We start from the raw sequence: 21186 nt of genomic DNA on the forward strand, positions 1-21186 counted from the left end.
GGGGACCTCATCTTCGCCGAAGACGCTGAGTTGCTTGTGATTGTGTTGCGTGGGAAGCATTGTCGGTTGTTATGTCATCGTCTGGATCGTAATGGACGTTCTTGGGACGCCTCTGCTTGCAGTTAGCGTTTAGGCTGGGAGTGTAATTGCAGGCCTCAACTACTAGTTGGTTGGGATGGATGGCAGCTCTGTCAAAATAGTTTTGAGAGAGCTGTTTCATGTACTTAGCTATTGTCGGTAAATCTAGATCTTTATGGAGGTCATTATTGCGTAAGAACCACGGCGCGCCCGTGATTTGACGCAGAAAACGATTCTGTAAGGTTTGAAACGGCCTAAGGGTCGCTTTGGGACGGTGGGCAAACACTACACTAGCGTAAATTAAGATCGGACGGAGCACAGACTCCGTGAAACGTCTCGCACACCGTGTACGATGATAATTCTAGTTTTGTCAGCACTCATGATACTGGCCCAAGGACAACAATATGTTCATCCTATCAACGCAAGCGCCGGTATTTCAATCCTATGGGCGCATTCAAAATTAATAATGGCCATCTAGATGTGGTCACTCCTTTCGATATCTCACACATCGAGCCTCGTTTAAAAAATATTAACTCTGTCTTGGGTACAACACGTTTCTTGTAATCAGAATATCAAGACAGGGAGCCGCAGCAGAAAAAGCTGAAACCGGTAAGTGGCTCAAGTATGCCTCTCTGATAAAAAAAACAGAATATTGGACTGGCTTGTAATTTTCATAATTCTAACTGGCTTGTAGTTAAGATCTTAACAACAAGCCAGTTAGAATGCCATAATGCATTAGAACCACTGACTGTCAGGTATAATGATATATCATACATGTATTCTTCCATTGCTCATCTTATGGGTAATAATAAATATAAACGTAGTGCCTGGATTGGTGGAATAGGTTTATCCAAAACTATTTTCGGAACTTTAGATGAAGATGATGCTGTTATGTACGATAACGACATACAAAATTTGGTAATAAATATGGTAATAATGAAACTTGGTACTTTATAAAAAATAGACTTATATTCAATATATTGAGAGCACGAGTACAAAAGAAAAAAAAATATTGAACTTAGAGGACACTGTGTGTCGCTATGAGTACGCAGGCAAAATGACAGAGGTCAAGGGCAGTTGCACAGAACTATATTGGATGTTCTATCAAATAATACAGAGTAATGTGTAGACAGAGGCGTTGTTTATACATTTCTTAACAACAATGAAAAGAAAATAAGCTCATTGGTAAAGGAAAACATCCTAGTCACAGCCTCTATCTTTTCCAAATTCAAAAATTCAATTCGATCAATAACAATTAACGAAGCCAGGCGCAACGAAGGCCTAGACGTACTTTCATTTAAATAAAAAAATGTAACAAATAATTATAACAACTTATTAGTAAAATCAAATGTTGACGCTATCCTCCACAGTTTGGAAACCTCAGTCCTAACTGTATCATTTCATTTAGAGGATATAATGAACGCTATCATGCTTAGTAGTCAAAACATTCTACACCCGTCCATTTTAACTCCTACGCAACTGTATCAAGAACTTGTTGATAATTTTAATTATAATTTTATAAATTGATGGTCTTGCCTTAAATTACCCGTAGCCTTAGAATTAAGTCGTATCCATTTATTAATGAATGTATCGAATGTTATTTGTTATAGTCTAAATAATAAGATCATTTTTGTATTAAGAATACCTTTAGTATCTTCTAAAGAATATAGCTTGTATCATATATAGCATTACCTACACCCCATATTAGTTTTAAGCCAGATACGTTTATTTTCATTGTACCTAGTAGTAAGTATATCGCATTGACAAAGTATAAAAGCGAATATTGTAACCTCGAAACTTTGAAAGAGTGCAAAGTAATAACCCCCCAGGAATTTTTATTGTGACGTCAAGACAGTTTATTCAACAAGTGCAAATCCGAGTTATGAAAGTGAACTTATTTCTAGTGTTGTTAGCACATTACCCAATCATTGTCAAACCGACCTCCTATATGGACATTTAGACATTTGGACTTTATAATAACAATTGGATTTATGTACAATCGGAGAGTAATAAATTATACACAGAGTTATTTCTAAAAGAATTTAATATAATTGGTACAGGAATTGTAAAACTACCTAATAAGCAAAAGCACTAGATTAATACCTAAGTTTAATATTATAAGAATTAATGTATCTAATTTCCATAGTGATTTCATTATTATAAATGACTCTTGTTGTAACCTTAATAAATTTAAGGATCAATTGAATAGCCGCGTACTGACTGAGCGAGCAGCCTCGCGAGGCAGCCGCGCGAGGCAAATCCTCGGTCGGTCAAGACGCGCCTCGGCCGAGGCAAACGCACGCGCTGCCTCGCCCGAGCGTGCCGCGACCCGAGCCAAACGTTGTCGGTTTTTGTCCATGCTCAAAGGCGCCTCAGTACGTTTGCCGCGCGCACTCAAGACGGTCGTGTTTTGCCTCGCTTGTTCGACGAATACGGAATAGAGAACATAAGTATAATTATATTATCATGAATAGAGAACAGTGTCTCAAATTAATACATTTATATGGAGAATATAAACTACTTTGGGATGCGCAATGTCCTAATTATACCAACAGAGGACTAAGAGAAGATGCGTGGAATAACATAAATCGTGAAATGAACATTCCAATAATGGATTTAAAAAAAAAGATGGAGTCTTTGCTAGGATCCTATAGGAGGGAAAGGTCACGTGAAAAGAAAAGCCGTATCACAGGATCAGGTATGTTTATGTTTATTATTATGTTTTCGTACAGTCATTACATATTTATAGTCAGTCGTACAAATTTAATTAATTTATTATTTATTACAGGTCGTGGTGACATATATAAATCAAATTGGTACGCCTATGAAGCTTTCAGCTTCCTGGGCGATAGAAACCATCCAGGAAATACTCAAGATACTTTACCTGAAGACGTGAGTATTTACTGATAATTATTCTGCCAAGCAATTGCTCCATTTGTAATAAAATGTCTCCCTAAATGTGAACGTATTTCTTTTAAATCTGTTGGCCCTCGCCGTGGCATAGCTCGAATAGGTAGCATTGATGACATTTCTGTATCCTGCCGCCATCGCCCGGGTATTATTGTTCCTTCAGCTTCGACATCAAATGATCCCGGGGCAGTAAACCTTTGAGAGGCCTCTTGATCCCTTCGCAAGTAGTTATATAAGTATATAGTAGTTAACACGACTTTTGTAGCTTTTTCTGGTTCCAATAGTATGGGCTTCCTCAATACTCTGAACACAGAACTTAAAATGCCAAAAGCATTTTCCACAACTCTCCTTGCTCTGGACAGTCGGTAATTAAAGATCCTTTCCATTGAACCTCGATTTGGAGTACCTTCATAAGGTTTCATTGTGTACTCATCCAATGCAAATGCTTTATCGGCCAAAATAAAATACGGCACTGCAGTTTCATAAGGTATTTGTAAGATTTCTGGCGGAGGAATATTAAGTTCCCTTCTTTCAAGTTTTTTATATAAATTGGTATTTTTAAACACACCGCCATCTGATATACGACCTTTGCTACCAACATCTACATACAGGAATTTATAATTGGCGTCAACTAAAGCAAATAGGACTATACTGGGAAACAATTTGTAACAATCGAAATCATTGCCACTATTTATAGGCGATTGTAATATAACATGTTTCCCATCCATTGCTGCAATAGCATGCGGAAAATTCCATTTTGTCTCAAATTCTCTTGCTATAGTAAGCCACTCTTCTTCGGATGATGGTATCTGTAATTAAAATTATGATTTTTCACCCTACAGAATGCATGTCACAGTGAAATTCAAAATGATGGAAGTCAAAGTAAAACTCGAAATGATGGCAGTGAAAATGAAACTCAAAATAGTGGCAGTCAAAGTGAAACTCAAAATCAAGTCGGTAATGAAAATACAGTTAAAGAAACCAGAAATGAATATACGAGAGCAAAGAAGAGAACTAAAAGAACTGAGCCAAATGATTTAACTGATAATGCTATATCAGAAGCCTTAACACTATTACAACAGTGTGCAAGTGATAGTGCTGCTTCGGAAAAACATGACTCCTACGATGTTTATGGGCAATATGTCGCAAATGAGTTGCGAAAATATGACGCTTTTACTTTAGCACATGTAAAGCATGCTATAAATAAAATTATTTTCGAAGCGGACATGGGAGCATACCCATCATACACTGGTTATTATACTCAATCATACAGTGGGCTAAACAGTTCCAATAATACGTCTTGTCTTTCTTCCTCACCGATGCCTCCTCAATCACCGATGCCTCCTCAATCACAGATGCCTCCTACCTCACCGATGCCTCCTACCTCACCGATGCCTCCTACCCCACCGATCCCTCCTACCTCACCGATGCCCCCTCCGCCTCCTCATCCTCATTGTTAGATAAGTACTTGTTTAATTAAGCGTTTCATATTAATTGTCTTTTTGTCTATTTGTCATGTTGTAATAATTAATAAAAATGTACGAAAAATGGAATAAAATTATTTTATTTTACCTTAACATAATCCCTTAGCACATCGATTAACGCATCACAAACTTCATGAACGATTACTGATATTCTTTGTTTTGATATACGAAACAGATACTGCAAACTGGTATAAGAATCTCCCGTGGCCAAAAATCTTAACGTAACCAACAATCTTTCCCTTGCGGTTATTGCTTCTCGAAAATTTGTGTCCTTCTTGCTTATTTTGGCGTTTATAAGAGAGTACAGATGTTCAAATTCAATTTTATTCATTCTAGTGAAATTGCTTTCTGCGTCATCAAAGCACAGCTCTTCAAATATTCTGTTTCCAGCTTGAAATCTGTTTTTGTATAACGTTTTTATCCAAAAATGTTTAGATTTTTTTCTTTTCTTTTTTTGTACAAGTTGATGAATCAGTATAAAGGCAGTGGTGGCGATAGCCTTCCGAACGCACGGCCTCATGATAATCTTAATCTAAACTGAATATGCGCTACTCGCGCGTGGCTTCTGTTCGACTTGTGAGTAACTACTGAGCGTTCGAGTCTTTTGCTCAGCCTCGGTCTGGCTCGGCTTTGCCGCGCGCGGCAGTCTCATGTGTATTAAATTACAGAATGAGGCTGCCTCGCGCGGCAAACGTTGCGAGGCAAACGTCCGAGGCTGCCTCGCGAAGCTGCTCGCTCAGTCAGTACGCGGCCAATAATGAACCTCGTATAAAATTACAAAACTTTGACTTAGACATTTTCACCCCTGAAACTAAATCGAAACTAAAATCAATATCCGCTGAAGCGGACAAAATAATAAACAAACACTCTTTCATCAATTACGAGGCCCACTATTCCATCGTTTTAATTTTAATAATATGTAAAATTTTCTTGTTCATTATAGTTAAGTTGTCTTTTATATATAGAAAAAATTATCATTCTTTGAATGTATTTTGTAAGTTCAAGTATTAAAAAAAAGCATTGTGTCGAAGCATTACTCTGTGATTTTTATAGCTCTGTGCATTGTGTCATTTTTAAAAACCTCAAAAAGAAATTATCTGTCAATGTCATTGTAACAAATTTTTCATAACCTAAAGCCATGCGTTCAAAGTAACATCGCTTTGTAAAATTGTATTTAAATTCACAAAATCAAAGTAAAGCTGAGTCTACGTTTATTCCGGTCTTTTATTTCTTCGTCATCAAGAGCCACGGCCGGAACACATTGTACCTCCTTTTATTTGAACAATAACTTATTAATTTATTGTCTATTAATATTCTAATTAATAAACTTATATCTATAATCTATTAACATTTACAGATTTACGGAAAAATTTGGATTTCCTGGGGTAATAGGGTGCATTGATAGCACTCATGTGGCTATAGTTCGACCTACTAGCCAAGACGAGGCATTTTTTAATAGAAAAAATTATAATTCATTGAACGTATTTTGTAAGTTTTTTGAATAAAAACATAGTACCTCCTTTTATTGCAACAAAAACTTATTTATTTATGTGATGCAAACTTACAAATTATATATGTGGATGATCGATTTGGTGGTGCATCACATGACTCTTATGTCTGGGACCAGTGTGCTATAAAACCACTAATGGTGAACCTACCTACCTACCTACCACTAGAGAGCGCTGTTGGTTGTTAGGTAAGCTGTTGCTTGGGTAAAAAAAAAATCAACACCATCAGTACAGTCAGCCAACTCTCACAGAAGCAGTGTCGTGGGCTAAGTTCCAAATTATTATTAATAGGGTAGTTAACTCAATGCACCCTGCATTGATGGCACAATGGCTATAGTTCGGCCGACTAGCCAAGACGAGGTATTTTTTAACAGAAAAAATTATAATTCATTGAACGTATTTTCTAAGTTTTTTTAATAAAAACATAGTACCTCCTTTTATTGGAACAAAAACTTATTTATTTAGTCTTTTATTAATATACAATTGATTTGTGATACAAACTTACAAATTATATATGTGGATGATCGATTTGGTGGTGCATCACATGACTATATGTCTGGAACCAGTATGCTATAAAACCACTAGTGGTGAACCTGCTGCTGTACCTGGCAGCAGTATTGGAGGGGATATCTAGTCAGTGGCGATCACAATAGATCGGTAACGGTCAACGTGATACAGGACCTCAAGAAGACCTGCAGAGCCACGACATCAAGAAAAAGAAGAAGGTTAATATTCAGTGAGTTGATACTATGCTAGAAAGCTGTAAGGTAAAATAAGGAAGTAAAATATGTTGTGTATTCATTATTAAGGAAGTAAAATATAGTGCGCAAATGTTATAAGTGTTTCATTTCACTTATATATATTTTAAATTGATTTATTTCTTCCAGCACCCAGCACTTCAAGGTAAAATGTTCAAGATTCTTAAACTGTTAAAAGAAAACATATGCTGGCTAGAAGACTAACAAAAACTGACGCATTTAAAATTATTTCTAAACACATGTGAAGAACAGCAACAATATTTTGCAGAATGCAAACCTTTCAAAGTAGTATATAGAAAAAAGGGAGGAGATTCTCTCTAGATGAAAAAATATTCTTGAGAATTAGAATTCCTAAAGATTACTCAACGAACGCCTGTGTTTTGGCTTCACAGACTGAATGAATGAAAACACAGACGTTAACCACAAGCCACGGAATCATAATGGAGTACCAAATTAGAATTGTTTCACCAGGACATCAAGTAGACACGCACTAAAATACCTGGGATATGAATACGATCGACCGCAACCTCACCATGAAACCTCATATAAAAAGTGAAAGCCACAAAAATAAATAGTTTTGCTTTAGACCACTAAACTTCAAAACCGGTCAATAGACCCCTCTCCGTCTTTCTACAGTTAAAAGACCATAGTTTGGTAAATGATGAATGAATAAACAGGATACCACGAAGTGTCAATATGAATAAACGATTTAGTGAATTAAGTGATAACCAAGAATTTAAACGGGAGACAAAGTCATTTCGAGCCTCTAAATGCTGTCTCTTCTGACAGAAACGAGTTATAAGTGCAGGTAACCTAACTATTTACGCGTGTACCAAATTCTTTAAGCTCGAAGCTATTACGAAGAGCATATTAAAAACGGGTCATTGAACGGTCGACTTTATTGAAATATACAAGGAATCTACACTATATCCCAACGATCATGCTTCATGACTTCTGACGGGAAAAATACAATCTCGTCATGTCTGTAACCGAAAATTATTTGGTGTACATTTTAACGGCTTTGTCCAGCGTGTCAAGGGGTACGATTATGTGAAAAAGCTCGTGGCAATTCCGCTAGTAAAAATTACGAATTGATTTAAAACAGGATATATAACGAGTTAATAAATAATAAGTCATCATCAATCATGATGCAATGTGTTTTTTTTATAATTTTCCATCTTACCCCCAAAAATGACCATTATATTAATAAAACGATCGTGCCATGAATGATGCCATATTAGAACATTATTGTTTATGTATCCTTGCAAAACGGACTCCGGGGTGTTGTTCCCACGTTATGGCCATTATATGGTATTTAAGATGGGGGCGATATCAACAAAACCTTCCCCAGTGCAGTTTCTCGATTCAACAATAATCAGACATAAAGTTGAAAATAAAGCTCCACTTTGTTTATGTAATACAAAATATAATGCAAAACTATTAAAAATGTATAAAAAAATTTTTTAACTATATAATGAAAATGATTGTATCTGGTAGCTACTCGTATATTACTTTGTTTTATAAAATGTTACAGATTGCACTTATTTTTGGGATAATGGGTGCTTGCCGAAAACAAGAATTGTAAAATTGAAAAATAAAGAAGTTTCAGAAGGTACAGTTTTAGTTAAAATTTACAACGCAAAAACCAACTTGGACTGCACATTTATTATAACAGGCAAATATTACAAAATATGCAAACAATACATAGAATTACCTCCACGCTCTTGCAGGAATTCTTGTTTTTTGTTTCATTACATTTCCGGGAAATATACTCAACAGAGTCGACATTATTAGATATGGTATATTAGACGAAACAGTCGCAAAGTATTTACAACTTCCTAACCCATGTTCACAGGAAATTTTTTTTAGGAGAACATCAACTACGCTATTAGTGGACGCTGGAGGTGACATTACAACTTTAGACAACAGTGGAAAATGGAAGTCTACTTCTGTAGCTGAAGGCTATATCAATCATTTAAAAAATAAAATCACAAATTTTAATTCCATATTAAAAAGAATTGAAAATAATACCGCGTACCTCAAATACAACAGCCAGCCTGGTAGTGAATAGCCGCGTACTGACTGAGCGAGCAGCCTCGCGAGGCAAATCCTCGGTCGGTCAAGACGCGCCTCGACCGAGGCAAACGCACGCGCTGCCTCGCCCGAGCGTGCCGCGACCCGAGCCAAACGTTGTCGGTTTTTGTCCATGCTCAAAGGCGCCTCAGTACGTTTGCCGCGCGCACTCAAGACGGTCGTGTTTTGCCTCGCTTGTTCGACGAATACGGAATAGAGAACATAAGTATAATTATATTATCATGAATAGAGAACAGTGTCTCAAATTAATACATTTATATGGAGAATATAAACTACTTTGGGATGCGCAATGTCCTAATTATACCAACAGAGGACTAAGAGAAGATGCGTGGAATAACATAAATCGTGAAATGAACATTCCAATAATGGATTTAAAAAAAAAGATGGAGTCTTTGCTAGGATCCTATAGGAGGGAAAGGTCACGTGAAAAGAAAAGCCGTATCACAGGATCAGGTATGTTTATGTTTATTATTATGTTTTCGTACAGTCATTACATATTTATAGTCAGTCGTACAAATTTAATTAATTTATTATTTATTACAGGTCGTGGTGACATATATAAATCAAATTGGTACGCCTATGAAGCTTTCAGCTTCCTGGGCGATAGAAACCATCCAGGAAATACTCAAGATACTTTACCTGAAGACGTGAGTATTTACTGATAATTATTCTGCCAAGCAATTGCTCCATTTGTAATAAAATGTCTCCCTAAATGTGAACGTATTTCTTTTAAATCTGTTGGCCCTCGCCGTGGCATAGCTCGAATAGGTAGCATTGATGACATTTCTGTATCCTGCCGCCATCGCCCGGGTATTATTGTTCCTTCAGCTTCGACATCAAATGATCCCGGGGCAGTAAACCTTTGAGAGGCCTCTTGATCCCTTCGCAAGTAGTTATATAAGTATATAGTAGTTAACACGACTTTTGTAGCTTTTTCTGGTTCCAATAGTATGGGCTTCCTCAATACTCTGAACACAGAACTTAAAATGCCAAAAGCATTTTCCACAACTCTCCTTGCTCTGGACAGTCGGTAATTAAAGATCCTTTCCATTGAACCTCGATTTGGAGTACCTTCATAAGGTTTCATTGTGTACTCATCCAATGCAAATGCTTTATCGGCCAAAATAAAATACGGCACTGCAGTTTCATAAGGTATTTGTAAGATTTCTGGCGGAGGAATATTAAGTTCCCTTCTTTCAAGTTTTTTATATAAATTGGTATTTTTAAACACACCGCCATCTGATATACGACCTTTGCTACCAACATCTACATACAGGAATTTATAATTGGCGTCAACTAAAGCAAATAGGACTATACTGGGAAACAATTTGTAACAATCGAAATCATTGCCACTATTTATAGGCGATTGTAATATAACATGTTTCCCATCCATTGCTGCAATAGCATGCGGAAAATTCCATTTTGTCTCAAATTCTCTTGCTATAGTAAGCCACTCTTCTTCGGATGATGGTATCTGTAATTAAAATTATGATTTTTCACCCTACAGAATGCATGTCACAGTGAAATTCAAAATGATGGAAGTCAAAGTAAAACTCGAAATGATGGCAGTGAAAATGAAACTCAAAATAGTGGCAGTCAAAGTGAAACTCAAAATCAAGTCGGTAATGAAAATACAGTTAAAGAAACCAGAAATGAATATACGAGAGCAAAGAAGAGAACTAAAAGAACTGAGCCAAATGATTTAACTGATAATGCTATATCAGAAGCCTTAACACTATTACAACAGTGTGCAAGTGATAGTGCTGCTTCGGAAAAACATGACTCCTACGATGTTTATGGGCAATATGTCGCAAATGAGTTGCGAAAATATGACGCTTTTACTTTAGCACATGTAAAGCATGCTATAAATAAAATTATTTTCGAAGCGGACATGGGAGCATACCCATCATACACTGGTTATTATACTCAATCATACAGTGGGCTAAACAGTTCCAATAATACGTCTTGTCTTTCTTCCTCACCGATGCCTCCTCAATCACCGATGCCTCCTCAATCACAGATGCCTCCTACCTCACCGATGCCTCCTACCTCACCGATGCCTCCTACCCCACCGATCCCTCCTACCTCACCGATGCCCCCTCCGCCTCCTCATCCTCATTGTTAGATAAGTACTTGTTTAATTAAGCGTTTCATATTAATTGTCTTTTTGTCTATTTGTCATGTTGTAATAATTAATAAAAATGTACGAAAAATGGAATAAAATTATTTTATTTTACCTTAACATAATCCCTTAGCACATCGATTAACGCATCACAAACTTCATGAACGATTACTGATATTCTTTGTTTTGATATACGAAACAGATACTGCAAACTGGTATAAGAATCTCCCGTGGCCAAAAATCTTAACGTAACCAACAATCTTTCCCTTGCGGTTATTGCTTCTCGAAAATTTGTGTCCTTCTTGCTTATTTTGGCGTTTATAAGAGAGTACAGATGTTCAAATTCAATTTTATTCATTCTAGTGAAATTGCTTTCTGCGTCATCAAAGCACAGCTCTTCAAATATTCTGTTTCCAGCTTGAAATCTGTTTTTGTATAACGTTTTTATCCAAAAATGTTTAGATTTTTTTCTTTTCTTTTTTTGTACAAGTTGATGAATCAGTATAAAGGCAGTGGTGGCGATAGCCTTCCGAACGCACGGCCTCATGATAATCTTAATCTAAACTGAATATGCGCTACTCGCGCGTGGCTTCTGTTCGACTTGTGAGTAACTACTGAGCGTTCGAGTCTTTTGCTCAGCCTCGGTCTGGCTCGGCTTTGCCGCGCGCGGCAGTCTCATGTGTATTAAATTACAGAATGAGGCTGCCTCGCGCGGCAAACGTTGCGAGGCAAACGTCCGAGGCTGCCTCGCGAAGCTGCTCGCTCAGTCAGTACGCGGCCAATTGAATTCCATAACTGTGTTATGCGAGGCAATCCTACCGATGATATGCGAGGCAATCTTAACGAGAGAACAGTACATTTGGGAACATTCGATTTGCACGTCATGGCATCTGACCTAAAACTCTCTCACAATAGTTGATTATTATCGTATTTTTCATATTTATAATTTCGGCACTCTAACTCCTCACTTCGGAGTAACCGGCCAAACCCTATAATTGTAACTTACCTGCAATTTTCTATTTTTTTAGTAGAAACTTCAAATTAGGGGTCTTTTTCAAGATTCTCGGTACAAATATATTTTTGGCGCAGTCGGTAGGATTGCTTAGTGAATTAGGAAACTGTGGCACCTGTTTCTGTCATCAGAGAATCTACATTTTAGTTGTAGCCGAGAAGAATCCGGACATAGATTCATTTAATTTTTTTTTTAAGATTTTTCATCTACGGTAACAACGTAATAGGAATAGTAATAGGTTTAATACAATAGACGAAAGTAGAAAGATAGACATGTCGAACGAAACTGATATTATTTTCAAGTCACTTGAAAGTCAAGGGAATGCCCATCAAATTTGGGCAATAATGTCTTAATGCGATTTATTAATCTGTGTGATCAGTTAGTATTAACGCATTTTAAATCAGAGCCGGGTGATGAGTTATCCAATTTAGCATTATTTAACGGCATCCTTAATAAAGTAACAGAGCCGGCCGTTAGGCTTATAAAATCGTATGGCGTTTCAGATAACTGGCGAGGTATCCACAACGCACTAATTAATAATTTTGCGGATCAACGAGAAGAGACCGCGCTTTATAATGACCTATCTGCAGTGTCAAGGCAATAATAGCCCCCAAGAATTCTATGAAATATGCCAAAACTTATTCAGTACAATAATGACCTTTTTTAGTCTGCATGAAACCATACCAACCACAGTCGAGGCTAAAAGGGTATTATATTAGAAAGTGACGCTACAAGCATATCTATGGGGATTAACATACACACTAGGGTCTAGGATTCATTGCATACGACCGAATTCGATGGAGAAAGCTCTTCAATTCGTACAAGAGGAATTGAACACCTTCTATATTCAACAACGCAATGTAGGGGGACCGCAAAAGTATGACTGGACAGACAGACAATTACCACCACTTTGTATGAATTTTAGAATTCCCCTTAATAATTTTAACAATGTTCCACAGGTAAAATCTTTTAACCCTCCAATGACACCGGGTTATATACATGCCTGGACCATTTCGTCAGCAAGGTATGACGATCCAAGGTTCACAAGGTTGGAGACCTGGCCCGAGCCCGGTACAACCACGGGGTATATAACACGTATGCAAAAAAATTATCCGAGCACCACCACCTAATTTTATACCAGGAAGTAAAGTGTTCAGAATGCCTCCGAGATCTTTTGTCCAGAGACAATAGCCAATGACTGCACATTCAAAATATATCAAGTAAGCTTAGTCTACAAGCACTTTTGAAACGTCAGTTGATTATTTGTAAATATTTTACCGGCAAGAAACACAACAGTTGCTCTTTCTAAAAAAAGTACTCAAAATAACGGACATAACTTCAGAGGTATCACCGCAGTCGCAAGCATCAACTTCAATCGAGTTAAACAAGATCAATCTTAATCATCTACAGGAGATCAACACTAAAATTTCTGGCAAGCATCCAATAAACATAAAATTACAAGCGACCGAGAGCAGCATCTACCATACAACCATACCACGATATCTTATAATCGTGGGAATTGGCGTATCCTGTATTACGTTCCTGATATACAAGAAATAATGGCGTCTTCAAGAACCTATTTAAGGAGCACCAACGAAAACATACACCATTCCTGAAGTCAGAAGAGTTGACCCTCATCAAACCCCAGCTTCCATCACATCGAAGGTGTTCAGGCGCTGTTAAACGGGGGATGTTATGCGAGGCAACTTTACTGAAACTGCATGATCGCACGTCTTTTGTTTGGGGCCAATCCATATGCACGTCACCGCCGCTGACCCGAACTCTATCGCAATAATTCAACGTATTTTTGCATTCTTTTAATTACGTCACTCTTAACTCTTCACTTCGGAGTAACCGGCCAATTTTTCTAATTGTAACTTAGCTGTAATTTTCTTTCTAATAAATTAATCATAAGTTATAATTGCTATGTCGGCGACTTTGGTTCTACTGCAGATCTCCTCATTTCTGATTCGATCTACAAAGTATCAAAAATGTAAAGCACAAAACGACCATAATTATTCTGTAAATAGTAAGGAAGCAAACTAACAATCATATAGAAAAACAATTTTCACGAAGCTGAAAACACCTTCAAAAATTGGAAAAGGTCACTTTGCCCATGCAGAAATAATTATCATATAATGACTCGTATAATTTAATTCTAAGATTCTATCAGACTTAGACCATAGTTTGGTATCTCATTGTTTTGAACTTCCCTACACCCTACTACTTCTTGCATAGTAGAGCTAAGTTTAGCTGAGCTGACCTTAGCCCTGTGAGCTGAAAGAAAACACGACGTTAAAGTCGAAGATCCAAGAAATGACCAACAAACTAAAAACAATAAGAGAGGCAGCAAAAATCAGCGGGAGCCAAAACCCGCAGAGCTCAATGAGTGGAAGCTGTATACTAAATTTTCAATTTACTGATATTATTTTTTAAGTATCGTACTATATTATTGAAGTACTTTTTTATGCACGTGATAGATCATTTATAAAGCAGTGAAAAATAAATATAGCTCAAAGTTGATCTGATAAGCTGATACCTAAATCAAATTATTAGTAATAATAATACAATTGAAAATAATTTAAAATTCAGTTATTGTCACAATCTAACAATTTTGTTTCACAGTTCCACAATGCCAGTCAATGCTGCTTTACATTCAAAATATTTGTAATGGATATCAAAACCACGGATATGGATATAAACTTACGGAAAATAGAGATTCAATATGTTCAAGGAACATGTGTTCTATAAAAAAATTTCATAAAAAAATTTAACTGACTTCAAAATCTGAAAGTAAACTAAAAAGCGAAAAATAACATTGCTTCTTTGACGCCGCTGACCCGAACTCTATCGCAATAATTCAACGTATTTTTAATAAATCACAAAAGGACCATAATTATTCTGTAAATAGTAAGGAAGCAAACTAACAATCATATAGAAAAACAATTTTCACAAAGCTGAAAACATCTTCAAAGATGGGAAAAGACTTTGAAAGAAATGATCAACAAACTAAAAACATTTAGAGAGGCAGCAAAATCAGCGGGAGCCAAACCCCGCAGAGCTCAATGAGTGGAAGCTGTATACTAAATTTTCAACTTACTGATATTATTTTTTAAGTATCGTACTATATTGAAAAAGTACTTTTTTATGCACGTGATAGATTATTTATAAAGCAGTGAAAAATAAATATAGCTCAAAGTTGATCTGATGAGCTGATACCTAAATCAAATTATTAGTAATAATAATACAATTGAAAATAATATGAAAATTTCTGACATTATTAAAGTTGTTATTCAGTTATTGTCACAATCTAACAATTTCGTTTCACCGTTCGATGTTGCCACAGTAATTAATGCTTTACATCAAATTCAAAATATTTGTAATGGATATCAAAGCCAGAGAGATTCAGTGGAAACGCCAGAGCCTCAACACTAAGAAACATGAATACATTTTTTAAAAAAACATGATTCCTTTCTCCTGTCTCCAAGAGACTTGGCTTAGAAAAGAGAGATTGTTCAAAATACCAGGTTATTTTTGTCTCAGACCTGATGGGCATGGTGAAGTTGCCGTACTCATCAAAAATATTCTTTCAATATACACCACTACACACTACCTGTACATAGTGTTAACTTATCTGTATGACAGTTTTAATACTTTTGAAGAACCAGTTAAATTCTGATTACTATTTATAATAACTTTATTATTTCTTAATTAATATTTAAATAACATCTTAAGTTTCTCATACTTCACAATTTTAATTTTGGGAAAGATCAAAGAAGGAAGATACCCTTTACTACTTACAACTTACGTAAAATAGAGATTCAAAATGTTCAAGGAACATGTGTGAATAAAAAAATTTCATAAAAAAAATTGACCCAACTACAAAACCAGAAAGTAGACTAAAAAGCGAAAAATAACATTGTATGTGCTACCTTCTGATCACTTTGAAGGTAATGCCAACACAGTGACACATTAATTGAATTCTTAAATAAATTAAAATAATGATTAAGGAAGAAGTAATTAAGACAATCTGCGGGAATGATGTTCAGTATCAAAGGAACCATGACATAGTCCTTATTACGATTAACAATCAATGCATCGTAGAAATAGCTGGCAGGAGTCTACAAACTCATTTAACTTTAACTCACTCACTCTTTAAAAATGATCAAGGAAAGCATCCCATTGCCACAAACAAGCTCTGCAATGGAAATTAACCCACCAATAATATTACATCTGAAAGACATCCATGACATGCGTTTTCTACCTTCATTTCTAATTTATTTTTTGATAAACAGTATTCATCTAGAAAGGCGGTAGTATAGCTAAATGAACTATTAATAGCCTCAATAGCTCAACCAGACTCAACAATGAGGGGTGGTGATTTGATCCCCACCCCGTTGGTCTATTGTCATACCCACTCCTAATACAGTCTTTCCCTGACTAGTTGGAGGGAAATGAAAAGGAAGATGCATACCAATCAGCAAATGAAGAAATACCAACAATAAATATAACACCCAGCTGGGCTACTCTTTGTTTGTATATCATTGTGACCCTTTTTGTCGTAGCCTTCATCTTAAGGTGGTACTTTCGTCCTCACCGAGGACTACCAGCCACAACAGACAACCATCAGCAGCTGCAGTTGCAAGAACCTCTACAACAGCAGCATCCTTCTTCTTCATCGTGCTTTAAGCTTAAGGGGGGAAGAGTTACATCAGCTTAACCCCTGATGAAGACAGGCATCTGCTTCAGTTTAGCTATGAGCTGTTAAGGTAAGGATCTAAATGTAATTCTTATGAACGATAATTACCTTAAGCTAATATCCCATAATGCATAGCAAGCTTAATGTTTACTTTTTAGTCACAGTTAGGACAATTTTGTAACAATATTTCGTGATGACTTTTTTGTTACATACTTGATACTTATTTTGAGAAATACCTATAAAAGCTTGGTTACTTGGACTACAACTACAATGATGCTCAAATGTTAAATTTTAATTATTATAATATGATTTTGTAATTATACAGTAATTTCAATTTGCTTGCCTTAGTAATATTTTTGTAAAATGAAATATTTTGTAAAATTTGCATGCCCTTGAAGGCGAAAGCATTGTGCTTAAATCTATATTTGTTTGTCAAAATCTTTTGTTTTAAACCACATGTTTTCTGCAAAATGATGATTTAATATTTGATTTTATTTAGAAGATGCCTATAAACTCGACTCAAAGATACCCATTTACCAATGTTGTAGACATCAGGAAACATCCATGGGGTTTAGGTACTATTTTTTTCAGAAACTACCACAAAAATGGATTACACAAAGCTTTTAATAGCATATAAACTTTGTCTCATACTATTTATAAATTATTTCTAGTTTGTTTACATCTTGGAATGTGCTAGTCTAGAAGATGCCTAATAACTCAACTCAGATAAACCTATGTTGTAGATGTAGAAATCAGGAAACATACTTCTGAGATAATGTTGCGAAGGTCCTGATATTCCTGATTTTTACATATTTTTTTTATGAAAATACAAGCATGAAAACTAGAGTTTAGACATTAGACAAAGCTTGTGTTACAACCTGTTTAATTATTTCAACTAGCCTAAGAGTAATACAACCTCAAGAACCAAATTCTGAAGATGTGAAAAATAGCAGACAAAAATACCAAAAACAGCAAGTATTCAAGAAATAGTGCACACTGACAAAGAACTTTTGAAGATTTTTACCATTTCAATAGTGAATAGACCAACTAACAACACTTTATAACATGAAGTATCGAAAATAGTAAAATGTCTCTTTTGAAATTATAAATTCCCAAATTGACGCCGTCCCGACTACCATAAACTAAATACTAATGCAACTAGCCCAAAGCATTTTAATGCTCAGGACTTAAGTGCCTGCCAGCCACTGTAAATGGTACTCATTTGTTGTCCTTGCCAGATGCAGCTCAGTCATTTGAAAAGTTCTCCAAAAAGAGCTCTCGGCCACGACGCTTGTATTTTAAACTAACTTGTAACTTCCGTATCATGAACTCACAAGTAAGTCAACCTATACCAATTCGAATTTCGAACCCTTGCTTACATCTTGCTATTTTATAGAACTTATCCGAAATCATTATTTTAGTTATGCTTGCAAATCCATATAAATCCACAAAAAATATTTTAAGTCACTGAAAATACAATCCAGAAATTCACAAAACAATTTAACGGCGCACGGCAACTGGCATGGCAATGGCAAGCATGAACTTGAATTGAAGCAGAAAAGAGAAAAGAAACCACAGACGTCAGACGTGGCAAAATGCAAAAGTTGAAAAGAAAAAAATCAATTTCATAAATCATAGACAATTTAGACATAGACCATCCCATCACACTAGATCAAAGAATATATATTCCAACTCTAGACTCTATGGTAAAGAAAGACCCTCAGACGAATTACACTTAATTACTCTATGCACAGACCTAAAAGATGTGCAAAAATGTGTATTATAAACGCGCTATAAACTCGCGGCGCGAACGGTCGCGCAAGCCACCCTTAGGCCATTAATAACTGGACATGGTTCGCACCCAAATTCACCAACAAAAAAGTCTGTCATTATGTGTTTTCTAAAACACACAGCGTTAGATGAAGAAAGCTGATGTAAATTTGCCTTAATTTAGGTTGTCTATGGTTAAAAACTTACCGAATTGTCTGCAATTGTATACCTTTCTCTTTCTTTCACCAGCAGGCATCCTCTTCTAACATATAAGGATGCTTGAAACCTTTGGTGTCAATGTCATAGCGTTTGTAAAATTTTGCCGGTAAAACGTCGCAAAAATTTTCCAAGTTAAAAAAAGTGTTGAAATATTAAATATAGATTTAAAATTGTTAACACACAGTGTAATATCCTTAAATGGATGCTTAAGAGGAGGTGCAGCTCCTTTAGGAGTATTATAGTGTTCTGTGAGGTGCAGTGTGCATGTGCATTGTGCACTCAGGTGAATCAGGTTCGAAGGTGAACGCTTCGTACGAGAGTCGACATTGAGGCTGAGGAGAGCAGATTCTTCAGCCTCCAGGAATATCACCTCCACTTACAATGTAAGTACAAAATCAAATCGTATCAGACTTACTCGGATCCGAGAGTTGGTGCTGAAAGTATATTTACTTGAATCTATAAACTACATTGCCGACGCTACTGTCGAATGGTATTCTATTCCTGAAGTGATGAGACCTTCTACATCTAATTTCTTAAATAATCCAACCTCTAATTAAAAAAAAAAAAAAAAAAAAAATATTTTTCATTGCTTGCGCACGGTACAGAGTGTTATGAGAAATACACTATCCCATCAGTGGATTAGGGGCGTTTACAATAACCTGCGGAAGGATTATTAACGTACCACGTACCGTACGCATACCGAACTAGCGCGCTGTACAGCAGCCTGTCGCGTCGCGTGTTTGCTTTTTAAACCTTAAAATTTTGACAGTCAGGCTCAGAATGGGGTATTCGATTTTTTTTTTTTTTTTTACAATCTGGTATTGCTAGTCCTGGGTTTGTAGACCGTAAGCTGAACGAACAGCTGTGTCAATGTAAAATAAAGATTATTTAAGTAGCTTCAATTGAGAATTTAACAGCTGGACTATCTAACACTAAAATATAGCTATTGAAGTCAGGGTTGCAGGATTTGCTTGACTGAACATCAACTAATTCAACTGCTAATTGAATATTTGTAAAGAGGTTTAGTATTTCTAAAAGAAGGTAGGTACAAACTCACATGTATTTATTTAATTTTATAAACTGAAATAAATGATATTTATTTTATATGTTGGGTTGTTCAATTCTGAGACTACAATGTAAATTGTGTGTAATCATATAGTATGGTTACTTACCATATTATATGATTATGGTGAGTGGGCATTTAGAGTTCTACCAAGTCAGAAATTTGACAGGGAGGCTTTGCATCCATAGGTGGATCACAGAGGTGGCTTAGCGCTCTACCTTATATTACAGAGAAGAGTCTTTTTAATGATTGCTTAGGAGACCATGCTCACCAGTGAAAACAGCAGGGCGCTAACAGTTTAGTTATGAGCTTAATAACTGGTGCAACAGAGATGACAAATGTGATGTACAATTTAAAATAACAGAAAATATTAGAGAAATTGGAAAATTACACATAAGAATAAAGAAGTTACTCAATCCAGGATGCCTACGTTGCATAGTCTTGATAAAAAACAGAAAGAGGATTACTCCCAATTCTTGACCTCACAGGTCTGAGTTCATATGTCTCAGTGAAACATTTCCTATTAATTTCACAGACAGATGATGGGAATTTTTTATAGACAGATGATTGTTTAATGAAAGACAAGATTCATGAGGCTTATTATCATTAGCTTATTTTAGCATTTACCAATGATAGGGCAAAATAATGATAATTTTAGAACAATGAAGTTCTACAATTGACAGTTCTACCATTTTTCCTGACATCAATCTCAAAGGAGGTTCTCTATAGTTATTAATTGGATTGCAGAGATCCTATATGCAGAGGGTTTCCAGATAATTGTATATTTAGATGATTTTTTCCTAGTCAATCAGGATCATACAATATTAGTTTTCTCAGGTTGCGGAAACACTGAGAATAGTGAGAATCTTAGGTTGGCAGATAAATTATTACAAGTCTACTCTGGAATCTTCTCAAGAAGTAGAATATCTTGATCTAGTATTTCCATACCATACCTATTTTAACAAAACTCAAAGAAGACAATAAAAAATAAACACATCATAACCGAGAGGGTCAGAGATAGAGACAGTTGTCTTCGAGAAGCTCTAACTTTATTAGATTTGTTAAACTTTGCAAATTACACAGCTTAGAGGGTCCTCTGCGGTGTTGCAGGACCCAGCTGTTTCTAAGAGTGGTCAAGCAAGATGGGCCAAGAGCAAGAAAAGGTCTACCACTACTTGTCCAACAGGATCTAAATTTATGGTTAGAAACTGTTGTAAACAGTTCAACATCAATAGTCACACACAGTGTGACTCATTTTTACTTCTATAATGACAGATGCAGCAAGCTCTCGAGCCCACATGAATGGAACTTACCTATCAGAAAAGTGGGGTCCACGGCAGTCAAAGAGAAGGGAGATGTATGTTGTGTTCACAGCCTTAAACAGTCAGGGGTTGACTCTACAAGGTGCACACATATTAATTCAACAATCCGACAATCAGACCCTTGGGGGATTCCTCGGGAAAGAGGGT

At 36.1% G+C, this 21186-nt stretch overlaps 4 protein-coding genes across 5 annotated transcripts; 2 read left to right on the plus strand and 2 right to left on the minus strand.

Annotated features, from left to right (window-relative positions):
• Positions 1–1385: 1385 nt before the first annotated feature.
• Positions 1386–4546, plus strand: LOC128199543 (leukocyte receptor cluster member 8 homolog). Its single transcript, XM_052889552.1, has 3 exons — positions 1386–2776; positions 2867–2970; positions 3831–4546. Exons 1-3 carry the CDS (start codon positions 2545–2547, stop codon positions 4446–4448), a joined length of 954 nt encoding a protein of 317 aa, XP_052745512.1. The 5' UTR covers positions 1386–2544; the 3' UTR covers positions 4449–4546.
• Positions 2765–4992, minus strand: LOC128199536 (uncharacterized). The gene is made up of 2 exons (XM_052889543.1): positions 4561–4992; positions 2765–3797 (listed from the first exon to the last, which is right to left on the minus strand). Exons 1-2 carry the CDS (start codon positions 4990–4992, stop codon positions 2979–2981), a joined length of 1251 nt encoding a protein of 416 aa, XP_052745503.1. The 3' UTR covers positions 2765–2978.
• A 75-nt stretch (positions 4993–5067) lies between these two features.
• On the plus strand, positions 5068–11055 carry LOC128199535 (uncharacterized). Of its 2 annotated transcripts, XM_052889539.1 has the most exons (4): positions 5068–5199; positions 8842–9285; positions 9376–9479; positions 10340–11055. In XM_052889539.1, the coding sequence occupies exons 1-4, from the start codon at positions 5142–5144 to the stop codon at positions 10955–10957; spliced, it is 1224 nt and encodes a 407-aa protein (XP_052745499.1). In that variant the 5' UTR covers positions 5068–5141; the 3' UTR covers positions 10958–11055. The 2 variants fall into 2 exon arrangements, with proteins under 2 accessions (XP_052745499.1, XP_052745498.1); XM_052889538.1 differs by having other exon boundaries at positions 8842–9479.
• LOC128199537 (uncharacterized) lies at positions 9274–18202 on the minus strand. Its single transcript, XM_052889544.1, has 2 exons — positions 11070–18202; positions 9274–10306 (listed from the first exon to the last, which is right to left on the minus strand). The coding sequence occupies exons 1-2, from the start codon at positions 11499–11501 to the stop codon at positions 9488–9490; spliced, it is 1251 nt and encodes a 416-aa protein (XP_052745504.1). The 5' UTR covers positions 11502–18202; the 3' UTR covers positions 9274–9487.
• Between the last annotated feature and the right edge of the window lie 2984 nt (positions 18203–21186).

Source organism: Bicyclus anynana, chromosome 26 (assembly GCF_947172395.1).
Source record: "Bicyclus anynana chromosome 26, ilBicAnyn1.1, whole genome shotgun sequence".
Taxonomy (NCBI): domain Eukaryota; kingdom Metazoa; phylum Arthropoda; class Insecta; order Lepidoptera; family Nymphalidae; genus Bicyclus; species Bicyclus anynana.